General features: G+C 44.6%; 1 protein-coding gene and 1 non-coding gene across 2 annotated transcripts in view; both read left to right on the top strand.

The window, feature by feature from the left end:
* ano8a (anoctamin 8a) overlaps positions 1-12,622 on the top strand; it is a 31,032-nt gene that overhangs the window by 13,827 nt on the left and 4,583 nt on the right. The window contains exons 6-15 of the mRNA XM_023976832.2: positions 268-384; positions 649-776; positions 1,668-1,829; positions 3,011-3,163; positions 3,718-3,844; positions 6,796-6,851; positions 6,991-7,065; positions 7,168-7,797; positions 8,027-8,218; positions 12,441-12,572. Coding sequence (XP_023832600.1) covers positions 268-384; positions 649-776; positions 1,668-1,829; positions 3,011-3,163; positions 3,718-3,844; positions 6,796-6,851; positions 6,991-7,065; positions 7,168-7,797; positions 8,027-8,218; positions 12,441-12,572 — 1,772 coding nt within the window. The remainder of the gene's footprint in view (positions 1-267; positions 385-648; positions 777-1,667; positions 1,830-3,010; positions 3,164-3,717; positions 3,845-6,795; positions 6,852-6,990; positions 7,066-7,167; positions 7,798-8,026; positions 8,219-12,440; positions 12,573-12,622) is intronic.
* On the top strand, positions 2,572-2,644 carry trnak-cuu (transfer RNA lysine (anticodon CUU)). Its single transcript has one exon. It is a non-coding gene; the product is annotated as a tRNA-Lys (tRNA).

The following is a 12,622-nucleotide window of genomic DNA, read 5'->3' as shown; positions in this document are numbered from 1 at the left end:
TGCTGTAAGACGGCTTCATTATTGACTGATAACTATATGGATTGATCTCAAATGTTTAAATACGTTTGGAGAGTATGGACATGAATAATGTATTCCTCTATTGCTCAGTTGGTAGAGTTTGTAACGTAAGAATAGGGAGTTAGATTCCTGGGACCACACATACGTAAAAACGTTTTTTATTTTTTTTTATTTTTAATATGCACCCATATGACTGTCAGTTGCAATGGATAAAATCATCTGATAAATGGCATTCACTTTTTATTATAGTTCCAGAACTGGTGGCCAGAGGAGTAATCTGTCAAGTGTTTCCTCTACACGAGCAACGGATCCTCAGTCAGCTGATGACGTCATGGGTCCAAGCTGTCTGTGAGAGACAGCCTTTGGGTGAGCAGCACCTGTTGAGACAATACAGCATTACTTATTGTTACAATTATCAATGGAAAGATACACATTTCTTCAAATGATCATTCACTAGCTGAAGCCAATAACCCATTTTGTCTGTCTTTTGTCCATGTCTGTTGGTCCATGTCTGTTGGTCCATGTCTGTTGGTCCATGTCTGTTGGTCCATATCTGTTGGTCCATGTCTGTTGGTCCCTGTCTGTTGGTCCCTGTCTGTTGGTCCATGGCTGCTGATCCTTGTGTGTTAGATGACGTCTGTGATTACTTTGGGGTGAAAATCGGCATGTACTTTGCCTGGCTGGGCTTCTACACCAACTCCATGCTGTACCCTGCAGTCGTTGGCTTCCTGATGTGGATCCTGGCAGAGGCTGACCAGGTAGGTGATCCAGCATCACATGCCTCAATGGAGACCACACACTGGCCAATAAACCGGTCAATATACAGTAACTAATGTATCATACACAATGTGGTTCAGCCTACTACCTAATCTGCCAGTGACAGTGACATAGGAGTTGGCAAGATAGCACAAACAGATCGTGGATTAGGCTAAATGTAGCTAACATACACAATGGGATTTCACAGTTATACAATAAAAATGACTCACCTATTGCGGGAATATGCGTAGGTGTTTCTTTTCACAATCACTGCATAAAACAGCATGTAACAAAACATGGACGTGTTGGCCTATACTTCAAAACTGTATCGCCCGCCACAGCTCTTACTATCCCTGTGATATGGCAGGTAGCCTAGCAGTTGAATTCCTATGGCCGTACCCTTGAGCAAGGCACTTGACCCTAATTGCTCATCTATCCCTGTGATATGGCAGGTAGCCTAGCAGTTGAAATCTGTCGACGTACCCTTGAGCAAGGCACTTGACCCTAATTGCTCATCTAATTCGCTCTGGATAAGAGCGTCTGCGAAATGACTTCAATGTAAAATGATACAGTCCATTGTTCTTCGCCACAGCTCTTACTATCCCTGTGATATGGCAGGTAGCCTAGCAGTTGAATTCCTATGGCCGTACCCTTGAGCAAGGCACTTGACCCACAGCTCTTACTATCCCTGTCAAATGGCAGGTAGCCTAGCAGTTGAAATCTGTCGACGTACCCTTGAGCAAGGCACTTGACCCTAATTGCTCATCTAATTCGCTCTGAATAAGAGCGTCTGCGAAATGACTTCAATGTAAAATGATACAGTCCATTGTTCTTTTGAGTTACTGTCCCTATGATTTGTATGTATCTCATGTGGCTCACCCACTCCCCAACAGACCAGCCAGGATATCTGCTGTGTAGTGTTTGCCCTTTTCAACGTGGTGTGGGCGACGCTTTTCCTGGAGAGATGGAAGCGGAGAGAGGCCGAGCTGGCATACATGTGGGGAACACTGGACACCCCTGCCGAGCCCCTTGAGGAGCCCCGTCGCCAGTTTCGGGTGAGTGTCCTATTATAGCATCCTATTCATTTCAGAGTTAGGCTGAGATGAATCTCTCGCGGACAGATCTATGTAAACATAACTGGTACCGTAGAATATGTCGGGAAGGAATGGGATGCGTGGGGTAACGAGCAGCAGTCTGGTTATTTGGACATATCACGATTTCAAAGGTGTTAGAATCGTTCGAATTTTGGAAGGGGATGGAACATTCGGGATGTAACGTGCAAAGAGAGAGGGTGGAGCTCCTTGTTCTGGTTCCGCTCCTTGTTCTAGCATCTCTTCATCTCTTCTCTTAAAATGTTTGGACCCAGAACTTGATCGAGCAGCGGACCAATTACGCAATACTTTAGTTCTGGAGATTAGTCCGAGATTCAATCTGAGGCGCGTTGTAGAGCCATTGACATTTAAAGGTACTTTCCAATTGAGCCGACATCTGCTGTGGGAACATTGCATTTAAAAGACGTATTGTCGATAGCGCTCTACAACACACCTTAGATTGAATCCCAGCCTTAGATTACTACCAGTGCTGTTTGGTTCCTTCAGGACTATGGCCAGAGTACAAATTCCATCACCAGCCTCAAGTAGCTTTTCCAGGGTTGTTCCAGGGCCAGAGTTCACGGGTCTACAGTGATAAGTAATATGAGCTCTAGGCTTGGAGAGTGTTGTGTGAATTCCAAGGGTTGGGGCAGGGAGACATGCCTCCTGAGATTTCTAAACGGGCAGTTGTTACTGTTGCTATCAGGCCCGGCTAGCTCAGTCGGTAGAGCATGAGACTCTTAATCTCAGGGTCGTGGGTTCGAGCCCCACGTTGGGCGTAAATGTTTTAGCTGGCGTTCCTGATCTTCTCAACTACCATTGTGTCTTTGAGGGACACATGCCTCCTGTGGTTTCTAAACAGGCCGTTGTCACTGTTGCTATCAGTCCTGGCTAGCTCATGTGGTAGAGCGTGGGACGCTTCATCTCAGGGTTGTTGGTTTTAGCCCCACGTTGTGCGGTAATGTGTTAGCCGCTTCTCAACTACTGTCTTATCTTTGGGGGACACATGCCTCCTGTGGTTTATAAAGGGGGAGCTAGCGCAGTCAAAGCATGAGACTCTTAATCTCAGCATCATGGGTTCGAGCCCCACGTTGGGAGCAAGCATTTTAGTTGGTGCTCGACTAAGCCTGTATCTCTGTGTGCAGGGTGTGAAGCGGTGCAGTCCGATAACAGGCTGTGAGGAGTTATACTACCCACCTTGGAAGAGGACAATGTTCAGGTGGATGGTCAGCCTCCCCATCTGTCTYCTCTGTCTCTGCTTTGTCTTCTTGGCCATGCTCGTCTGCCTGGAGATGCAGGTAAGACACAGCTAAGTCAACAGGAAATAGCCTCATCAGACATGTTCCCAAAGTCATGATCATCAAACATGGTCTGGTATTGCAAGAAGGTTCAGGGCGGCAGCTTAATTCAAATGAATAATATGTATTGTTGACTCATTTAGAGGGGAGCTCCTTTCGTCAAAGCACTTGGTAGTATTAATGTCAGGTACAATTAGTGCATTTTTTTATATATAGATTTTTTTCTTTTAACGAGGAAAGTCAGTTAAGAACAAATTCTTATTTACAATGACAGCCTGGGTTAACTGCCTTGTTCAGGGACAGAACAACAGATATTTACCTTGTCAGCTCAGGAATTCAATCTAGCAACCTTTCAGTTACTGGCCCAACACTCTAACCACTATGCTACCTGCCTCCCCATTTAAATACACTATCCCATTTAAATCACATGCAAACCAATTCACTTTTGAGGAGTAGGCACTTTTAAGATAAAAGAGAATGGCTACAGTGTTAATTAACCTGTCTTTCTGTAATTAAATATACCTATGTTGTGGTTTATCTCCTTTTTTTTATAGGAGTTTGTGATGGAAATTAAGGAGTTACCCAGTATCACAAGATTCATTCCTAAAATGTTGCTGGCCATCGTTGTGACTGTATGTGATGAGGTGTATAGGAAGATCGCCCATTGGCTCAATTATATGGGTAAGCTGTGCAGCTGAGATTCATTAATATCAGCACCAGGTGAGGAATGATTGGAAGTGAGCACCCATCTCAGAATAGAAGTACGGGTCTAGGATCAGGTCCCTCCCTGCCCATGTAATCTTATTCATTATAATATGCAAGGCAAAACTGATCCTAGATCAGCACTCTTAGTCTGAGATGCTTTAAGAATACTGGCTTTGATCTCTTCAGAGGGGTATACTACGATGCAAGCTAGATCTACTCAGGGTTTTCAAAGGATAGCCAGCTTCAGTTAGCTTTTCATCCGTATTACGACTGTGGACAATGGTGTAGTGGAGGCTATACGCAGGTATACGCCGTATACCCACTTTTTTTTCAGTCGGCATTGCATATACTAATTTCTTAATCCCCACTGATGGGTATCAAATTAGTGATGTGGAGGTACACGGCGTATAAATTAATAAGGCTGATGGAAAGATCTGAATGTTTCGCTTAGAATTTTGATAAATAGTATTTTTTCACATTTTAAGTGCAGCAATGTGCACATGGTGGTACTGTAGGCCTACACGCGAATGTTCCAAAATGCAATTTGTAGGTAAACACCGTTCTAAAATGCTCAAGCGGTTTCATGAACAGAGATGGAAATATCTGTTTGAATTTTAGAAAGGGGGAGATCTAAAGATGCAACAACTATCATGGTTTGCTAATACTGTGTGACTAGGATAATGCCTTTGGCTGCTAGACAATGAAAGAAAGTTGATTTGAAAACCAATAGAACAGGAGAGCGCATATGAGGAAGTGTTTTTTAAAAATCCCTCAACATTCCTATGATCGGTTTTTGGCTTGGCTACTTTGAAACAAGGTAAGACATGCCTCACAATATGAAGTGAAATGTCCATGTTTCAAACAATTAAGGAACAGGAAAAATATATTGGAGCTAATGATAGGCCTAACTGTCTTCGGGTAGATGGAAAGACTTTCCCAAAAATCTTCTCAGTTAAATGTTAACTAGCTATAAAGTAGCCTATGCTTACCTGGCAGAATAATATCTTTATTATTTGCATCAATCCAGTGGCCAATTGTTTTGCAAACTCCATCTCATGTGCGCTACTGAAACACCGCTAACCAAACAACAGTGCTAGGTGTCTGCACACTTGAATAAAAGGGTAACAAAAAAAAAACAAAAAAAAATATCTCTGATTTTTCCCAGACCTCAAAAGTGGTCACCTGATGTGGTTTTTCTATAAATAAAAGTGTGACTTTGAGAGCGAAAACCGGAAGAAGAAAAATACAAATCTGAAACCTGTGAATTTCTGACTCAGTTGACTGTCACGACTTCCGCCGAAGTCGGTCCCTCTCCTTGTTCGGGCGGCGTTTGGCGGTCGACGTCACCAGCCTTCTAGCCATCGCCGATCCACTTTTCGTTTTCCATTTGTTTTGTCCTTGTCTTACACACCTGGTTTCATTTCCCCAATTACGTGTTCATTATTTAACCCTCTGTTCCCCCATGTTTGTTTGTGAGTGATTGTTTGTTTGTAATATCAATCAATCAATCACATTTGTTTATAAAGCCCCTTCTTACATCAGCTGACGTCTCAAAGTGCTGTACAGAAACCCAGCCTAAAACCCCAAACAGCAAGCGATGCAGGTGTAGAAGCACGAAGAAGAATTCTAAACTAAGGGACCAGCTAAGCTCGTCATCAATGACACTGTTTATTTTCTAAAGCATTACTTGTCCTAACCTGGGTATCTTCAACCTTGAGGTAGTCAGGGGGAAAAACTCCTGGTCCCTCCCCGTCGCCCCCGGGGTCAGAACCCCGCCCCCGTCTCCAGAACCCCGCCCCCGTAATACGTACGTTATTGTGGGCTCGCATATTTGCGTTGTATTTGTGAATATTTGAGTAAATTACATTTATTACTCACATCTGCTGTCCTGCGCCTGACTCCTCTACACCAGCTACACACAGGCAATATTACATTGACAGCCTCATTTAYCCATTTCAATAGTAGGCCTACTATTAGCCTACTTGCTCAGAGCAGCTTGGGTTGGCCTGACTGTGAGACACCAATATGGGATTTATCATTTTAGATCATTCAGAGTACGTCACGGTTTCAGCGTTGCAGTTCTTGACACAAACATGTGTGCCTGGCGCCTTTTCTTCCCCGGCCGGGCCGTTTGGATTTTGTTTAGCAAAATTAGAGTATACCCACTTCTCCAGGCACCGCTACGCCACTGATGGTGGATATTGCTCGTCCACCTGCCACCAACTTTAGCAGACTTGTAACTGTGCGTGCATGTCGCACGTGACTTGTTGAATGCCAAACTCTTCATTGAGACAATGCTGAAACATCCATGGGCGATTCAGTGCCACATTTTCATTTGTGCCGAAGTCAAAATGAAAGAAAAGTTATCTTGCAGATTTAGCAGGCTATGGTGTGAAATAGGCTTTTAGAAGTTCCGACTTTATTTTATTACTTATTGTTAATGCCGTCTTTGTTGTGCTTATTAATGTGTGCTTTTTTCCCATTCCTATCGATAAAATAATTTTTATTAAGTATTTTAACATGACTATTTCTTAACACACACAAAAACAATATTTAAATCAGTCGTTTTCCTCAAATGAAGATGCCGATGACGCAATCTTTGTCAAAGGGAGGAAATCTGTTTTAATTGGTCCTCAACTTGCAGCTCAGACATTTCATTGAGGAGTAGTAGAGTTAGCCCTGAGTTAGCCTGCCCTGGAGCAGGTTAGTTCTGAAGGAATCGTTGCCATATAAATGTACCTGTCTAAAATGTGAGCCACTTCCGTGGTACCGGTTATCCCGAGTTGAACTCAAAAATTGACCAAAGTTACCTCGCTAACTCCTCAAACCAGGTACGTAGTGTTGTACAAAGTGATCACACAGGTTTGTTCAGTTATCAGTATCAAATGGAGCAATGTCTTTTGATGATTGGTATTATTTTCTTACAGAGAACTACAGACTTCAGAGTGCCTATGAGAATAATCTCATCATTAAAATGGTTTTTGTAAGTTAGATATTTCTTACATTTTTATTTAGACCATACTAACCACTGTTATTCACGGGGGTGTATTATTGACTAACACTTTTGTATATATGTTTAGGAATGCCATGTCTGATTGAAAGTCCTTCTCTTCATTTTGCAGTTTGAGTTTATAAATTCTTACCTTAGCCTTTTCTACATCGGATTCTACCTCAAGGACATGGAGCGACTGAAGGAGGTAAAAATCTGTCAATTAGATTCGGATAATGGAAAACACGATTGAACAAAATGATTTCCCCCAAAGAATAGCAACTGAATCATTCACACTGTCTCCTCACAGACGCTAGCCACTCTCCTGATCTTCCGCCAGTTCCTCCAGAACATCAAGGAGGTGCTCCAGCCTTATCTGTACGAGCATCACAAACTAGGAGTATTTACCCCCAAGGTCGTGTGGGAGATTCTCCAGGCCATAGTGCTCAAGTACAGCCGCCTGGTTCTAGGAAAGGCCCAGGCTTCATGGACTATCCAGTCCCTGCTAAGCCTCAAAGGCCCTGCCACACTTCCTGGACAGACAGAACAGAAGAAGAGAGGAGATCTAAAAGCTGGCTATAGGTTTACAGAGGAAGAGTGGGACATAAATGACAAACTGAGGCAACGGAAGATTAGCTTCAATGAGAAGGTGGATGTTGCCAGGGACATTGCCTTGGCGACCCAGCCAGAGGACAGTCCCACGTTGGTGGAGGAGGGCATGGATCCTTCCAGCATCTTTGAGATAGCCACCTATGAGTCCTCTGAGACCAAGGGGACTAGTGTCTCCCCACCAAATGGCTATGACACGCTAGTATGTCAGAGATGGACGAGTCCAATCCCAGAGAAAGAGGCGACAAAGTCCTGGATTGACCCGCCTGATGAGCCCAAGTCTGTCATTCTCAGCCAAGCAGAGGTTGAGAGCTGCATGCAGACATATGAGGTGTGTCTTAGTCATCAGATCTGTTGTTATGAACTTGACCGTCGGTTTATATTGGACATGTGTTTAGTTTAATGGACTTGGACAGTATTTCTGGCTAGTGTTAGTAGCTGGTACATGCAGTAGTACATTCACATTTAAAGTAAAAAGTGATTTGAAACACAAATGCTATTCTATGTGACTTTGTGACTATGTGACTTTGGCCTCTAACCTTTGACCTCTGAGCCAACAGGACACCCTGCAGGACTACCAGGAGATGTTCATCCAGTTTGGCTACGTGGTGCTCTTCTCCTCCGCCTTCCCGCTGGCTGCTATGTGGGCCCTCATCAACAACATAATCGAAATCCGGAGTGATGCCTTGAAGCTCTGCACAGGCCTGCAGAGGCCCTTTGGCCAGAGGGTGGAGAGCATTGGACAGTGGCAGGTCATTTGTCGCTCACATCTGGGCCCGTATTCAAAATATGTTTCAGAGTAGGAGTGTTGATCTAGAATCGGTCCCCCTTGTTCATATAATCCTATTCATTATGATCTAAATGGCAAAAATCATCCTAGGTCAGCACTCCTACTCTCCAATATGAGTTTATCCTGGAATAACCCAGGACATACAGTATATTCACATAATTTAGACATACAGTATATAGACTTACACTGAGTGCACAAAACATTAAGAACACCTTCCAAATATTGAACAGCCTCAATTAATCTGGGCGTGGACTCTACAAGGTGTCGAAAGCGTTCCACAGGGATGCTGGCCCATGTTGACTCCAATGCTTCCCACAGTTGTGTCAAGTTGGCTGGTGGACTGTTGAGTGTGAAAAATCCAGCAGCGTTGCAGTTCTTGACACAAACATGTGTGCCTGGCACCAACTACCGTACCCCGTTCAAAGGCACTTTTTTGTCATTTTGTGTTGCCTTTCACCCTCTGAATAGCCCACATACACAATCCATGTCTCAATTGTCTCAAGGCTTAAAAATCCTTCTTTAACCTGTTGTCTCCTCCCCTTCATCTACACTGATTGAAGTGGATTTAACAAGTGGCATCAATACACTCAGTGTAAATCTATATACTGTATGTCTAAATTATGTGAATATACTGAAAAACAAGATGGCGCCGACAGAGATGGTCGCCTCGCTTCGAGTCCTTAGGAAACTATGCAGTATTTAGTTTTTTTTWATGTATTATTTCTTACATTGTTACCCCAGGAAATCTTAAGTCTTACTACATACAGCCGGGAAGAACTATTGCATATAAGAGCGACGTCAACTTACCAACATTATGACTAGGAATACGACTTTCCCGAAGCGGATCCTCTGTTCGGACAACCACCCAGGACAATGGACCTAATCCCAGAAGCTGACCTAAAACAACGGCGCCGCAGAAGGGGCAGATGGAGCGGCCTCCTGGTCAGGCTCCGTAGACGTGCACATCGCCCACCGCTCCCGAGTATACTACTCGCCAATGTCCAGTCTCTTGGCAACAAGGTAGATGAAATTCGAGCAAGGGTTGCCTTCCAGAGAGACATCAGAGATTGTAACATTCTCTGTTTCATGGAAACATGGCTCTCTCGGGATCGGTTCAGCCACCGGGCTTCTCTAAGCATCGCACCAACAGAGTTAAACTCCTCTCTGGGAAGAGAAAGGGCGGGGGTGTATGCTTCATGATTAACTCATGGTGTAATCATAACAACATACAGGAACTAAAGTCCTTCTGCTCACCCGACCTATAATTCCTTACAATCAACAGCCGGCCCTATTATCTCCCAAGAGAATTCTCGTCAATTATCGTCACAGCTGTGTACATTCCCCCTCAAGCAGACACCAAGACGGCCCTCAAGGAACTTCACTGGACTCTATGTAAACTGGAACCATATATCCTGAGTCTGCATTTATTGTAGCTGAGGATTTTAATAAAGCAAATTTGAGAACAAGGCTACCTAAATTCTATCAGCATATTAATTGCACTACGCGTGGGTGTAAAACACTCGATCACTCCTACTCTAACTTCTGTGATGCATACGAAGCCCTCCCCCGCCCTCCCTTCGGCAAATCCGACCACGACGCCATCTTGCTCCTACCGTCTTATAAGCAGAAACTCAAACAGGATGAACCAGTGACTAGAAACATTCAACGCTGGTCTGACCAATCGGAATCCTTGCTTCAAGATTGTTTTGATCACGCGGTCTGGGATATGTTCCAGTCAACCTCAGATAACAACATCAATCTATATGCTGACTCTGTGAGTGAGTTTATAAAGAAGTGCATTGTAGATGTTGTACCCACTGTGACTATTAAAACCTACCCTAACCAGAAAACGTGGATGGATGGCGGCAAACCACTGCATTTAACCATGGAAAGAGGTCTAGGAATATGGCTGAATATAAACAGTGTAGTTATTCCCTCCGCAAGGTAATCAAACAAGCGAAATCCCGGTACAGGGACAAAGTAGAGTCGCAATTCAACGGCTCAGACACAAGATGTATGTGACAGGGTTTACAGGAAATCACGGACTACAAAAAGAAAACCAGGCACGTCACGGACACCGACGTCACGCCACGGACACCGACGTCATGCTTCCAGACAAACTAAACACCTTCTTTGCCAGCTTTGAGGAWAATACAGTGCCACCGTCACGGCCCACTAACAAGGACTGCGCCCACCCCTCTCCTTCTCCGTGGCCGACGTGAGTAAAACATTTAAACGTGTTAACCCTCGCAAGCCTGACGGCCCAGACGGCATCCCTAGCTGCGTCCTCAGAGCATGTGCAGAACAGCTGGCTTGTGTGTTGTCCTTACATATTCAATCGCTCCCTATCCCAGTCTGCTGTTCCCACATGCTTCAAGATGGCCACCATTGTTCCTGTACCAAAGAAGGCAAAGATAACTGATAACTAAATGACTACCGCCACGTAGCACTCACTTCTGTCATCATGAAGTGCTTGAGAGACTAGTCAAGGATCATATCACCTCCACCTTACCGGCCACTCTAGACCCACTTCAGTTTGCATACCGCCCCAACAGGTCCATAGACAATGCAATCGCCATCACACTGCACACTGCCCTATCTCATCTGGACAAAAGGAATACCTATGTAAGAATGCTGTTCATTGACTACAGCTCAGCATTCAACACCATAGTACCCTCCAAGCTTATCATCAAACTGAAGGCCCTGGGTCTCAACCCCGCCCTGTGCAATTGGGTCCTGGACTTTCTGATGGGCCGCCCCCAAGTGGTGAAGGTAGGAAACAACATCTCCACTTCGCTGACCCACAAGGGTGCATGCTCAGCCCCTTCCTGTACTCCCTGTTCACCCACGACTGCGTGGCCATGCACGCCTCCAACACAATCATCAAGTTTGCAGACGACACAACAGTAGTGGGCTTGATTACCAAYAATGATGCGACAGCCTACAGGGAGGAGGTGAGGGCACTCGGAATGTGATGTCAGGAAAACAACCTCTCACTCAACATCAGCAAAACAAAGGAGATGATCGTGGACTTCAGGAAACAGCAGAGGGAGCACCCCCCTATCCACATCGAAGGGACAGCAGTGGAGAAGGTGGAAAGTTTTTAGTTCCTCGGCGTACACATCACAGACAAAATGAAATGGTCCACCCACACAGACAGTGTGGTGAAGAAGGCGCAACAGCACCTCTTCAACCTCAGGAGGCTGAAGAAATGTGGCTTGTCACCCAAAACCCTGACAAACTTTTAAAGATGCACAATCGAGAGCATCCTGTTGGGCTGTATCACGCAACTACACCGCCCTCAACCGCAAGGCTATCCAGAGGGTGGTGCGGTTTGCACAACGCATCACCGGGTGAACTACCTGCCCTCCATGACACCTACAGCACCCGATGTCACAGGAAGGCCAAAAAGATAATCAAGGACAACAACCACCCGAGCAACTGCCTGTTCACACCGCTACCATCCAGAAGGCGAGGTCAGTACAGGTGCATCAAAGCTGGGACCGAGAGACTTAAAAACAACTTCTATCTCAAGGCCATCAGACTGCTAATCAGCAATCACTATCTCAGAGAGGCTGCTGCCTACATTGAGACCCAATCACTGGCCACTTTAATAAATGCATCACTAGTCACTTTAAACAATTCCACTTTAAATAAAGCCACTTTAATAATGTTTACATATCTTACATTACTCATATCAAATGTATGTACTGTATTTATACCATCTATTGCACCTTGCCTATGCCGCTCGGCCATCGCTCATCCATATATTTATATGTACATATTCTCATTCACCCCTTTCGATTTGTGTGTATTAGGTAATTGCTGGGAAATTGTTAGATCACTTGTTAGATATTACTGCACTGTCGGAACTAGAAGCACAAGCATTTCGCTACACTCGCATTAACATCTGCTAACCATGTGTATGTGACCAATAAAATTTTATTCGATTTGAATAAGGGATCATAGCTTTCATCTGGATTCACCTGGTCAGTCTATATCTAGGAAAGAACGGGTGTTCATAATGTTTTGTACACTCAGTGTATATTTACCCCACCTGCAATTAAGCTCAGAGAACCATTTTAGAATCAGGAATTTCAAGCATCTCTGCAAAAAAGCATGCTGACAGTTATTTATTTCAAAAAGTTATTTTCCCTCCGAGATTTCACTCTCTCTGTGTGCAGACAGCAATGGAGGCCATGGGCTTGATAGCCATTATGGTGAACTGTTATCTGATTGGCCAGTGTGGTCAGCTGCAGCGTCTCTTCCCCTGGCTGAGCCCTGAGATGGTCATCATCTCCATCGTGGTACTGGAGGTAAAACGCAGCCGGCCATTTTGTCTTCACTCTGTGACACCTAGTAGATC

This window comes from Salvelinus sp. IW2-2015, linkage group LG32, assembly GCF_002910315.2.
Source record: "Salvelinus sp. IW2-2015 linkage group LG32, ASM291031v2, whole genome shotgun sequence".
Taxonomy (NCBI): Eukaryota; Metazoa; Chordata; class Actinopteri; order Salmoniformes; family Salmonidae; genus Salvelinus; species Salvelinus sp. IW2-2015.
Note: the sequence above shows the minus strand (reverse complement) of the source record. Positions and strands in the feature narration are given on the sequence as shown.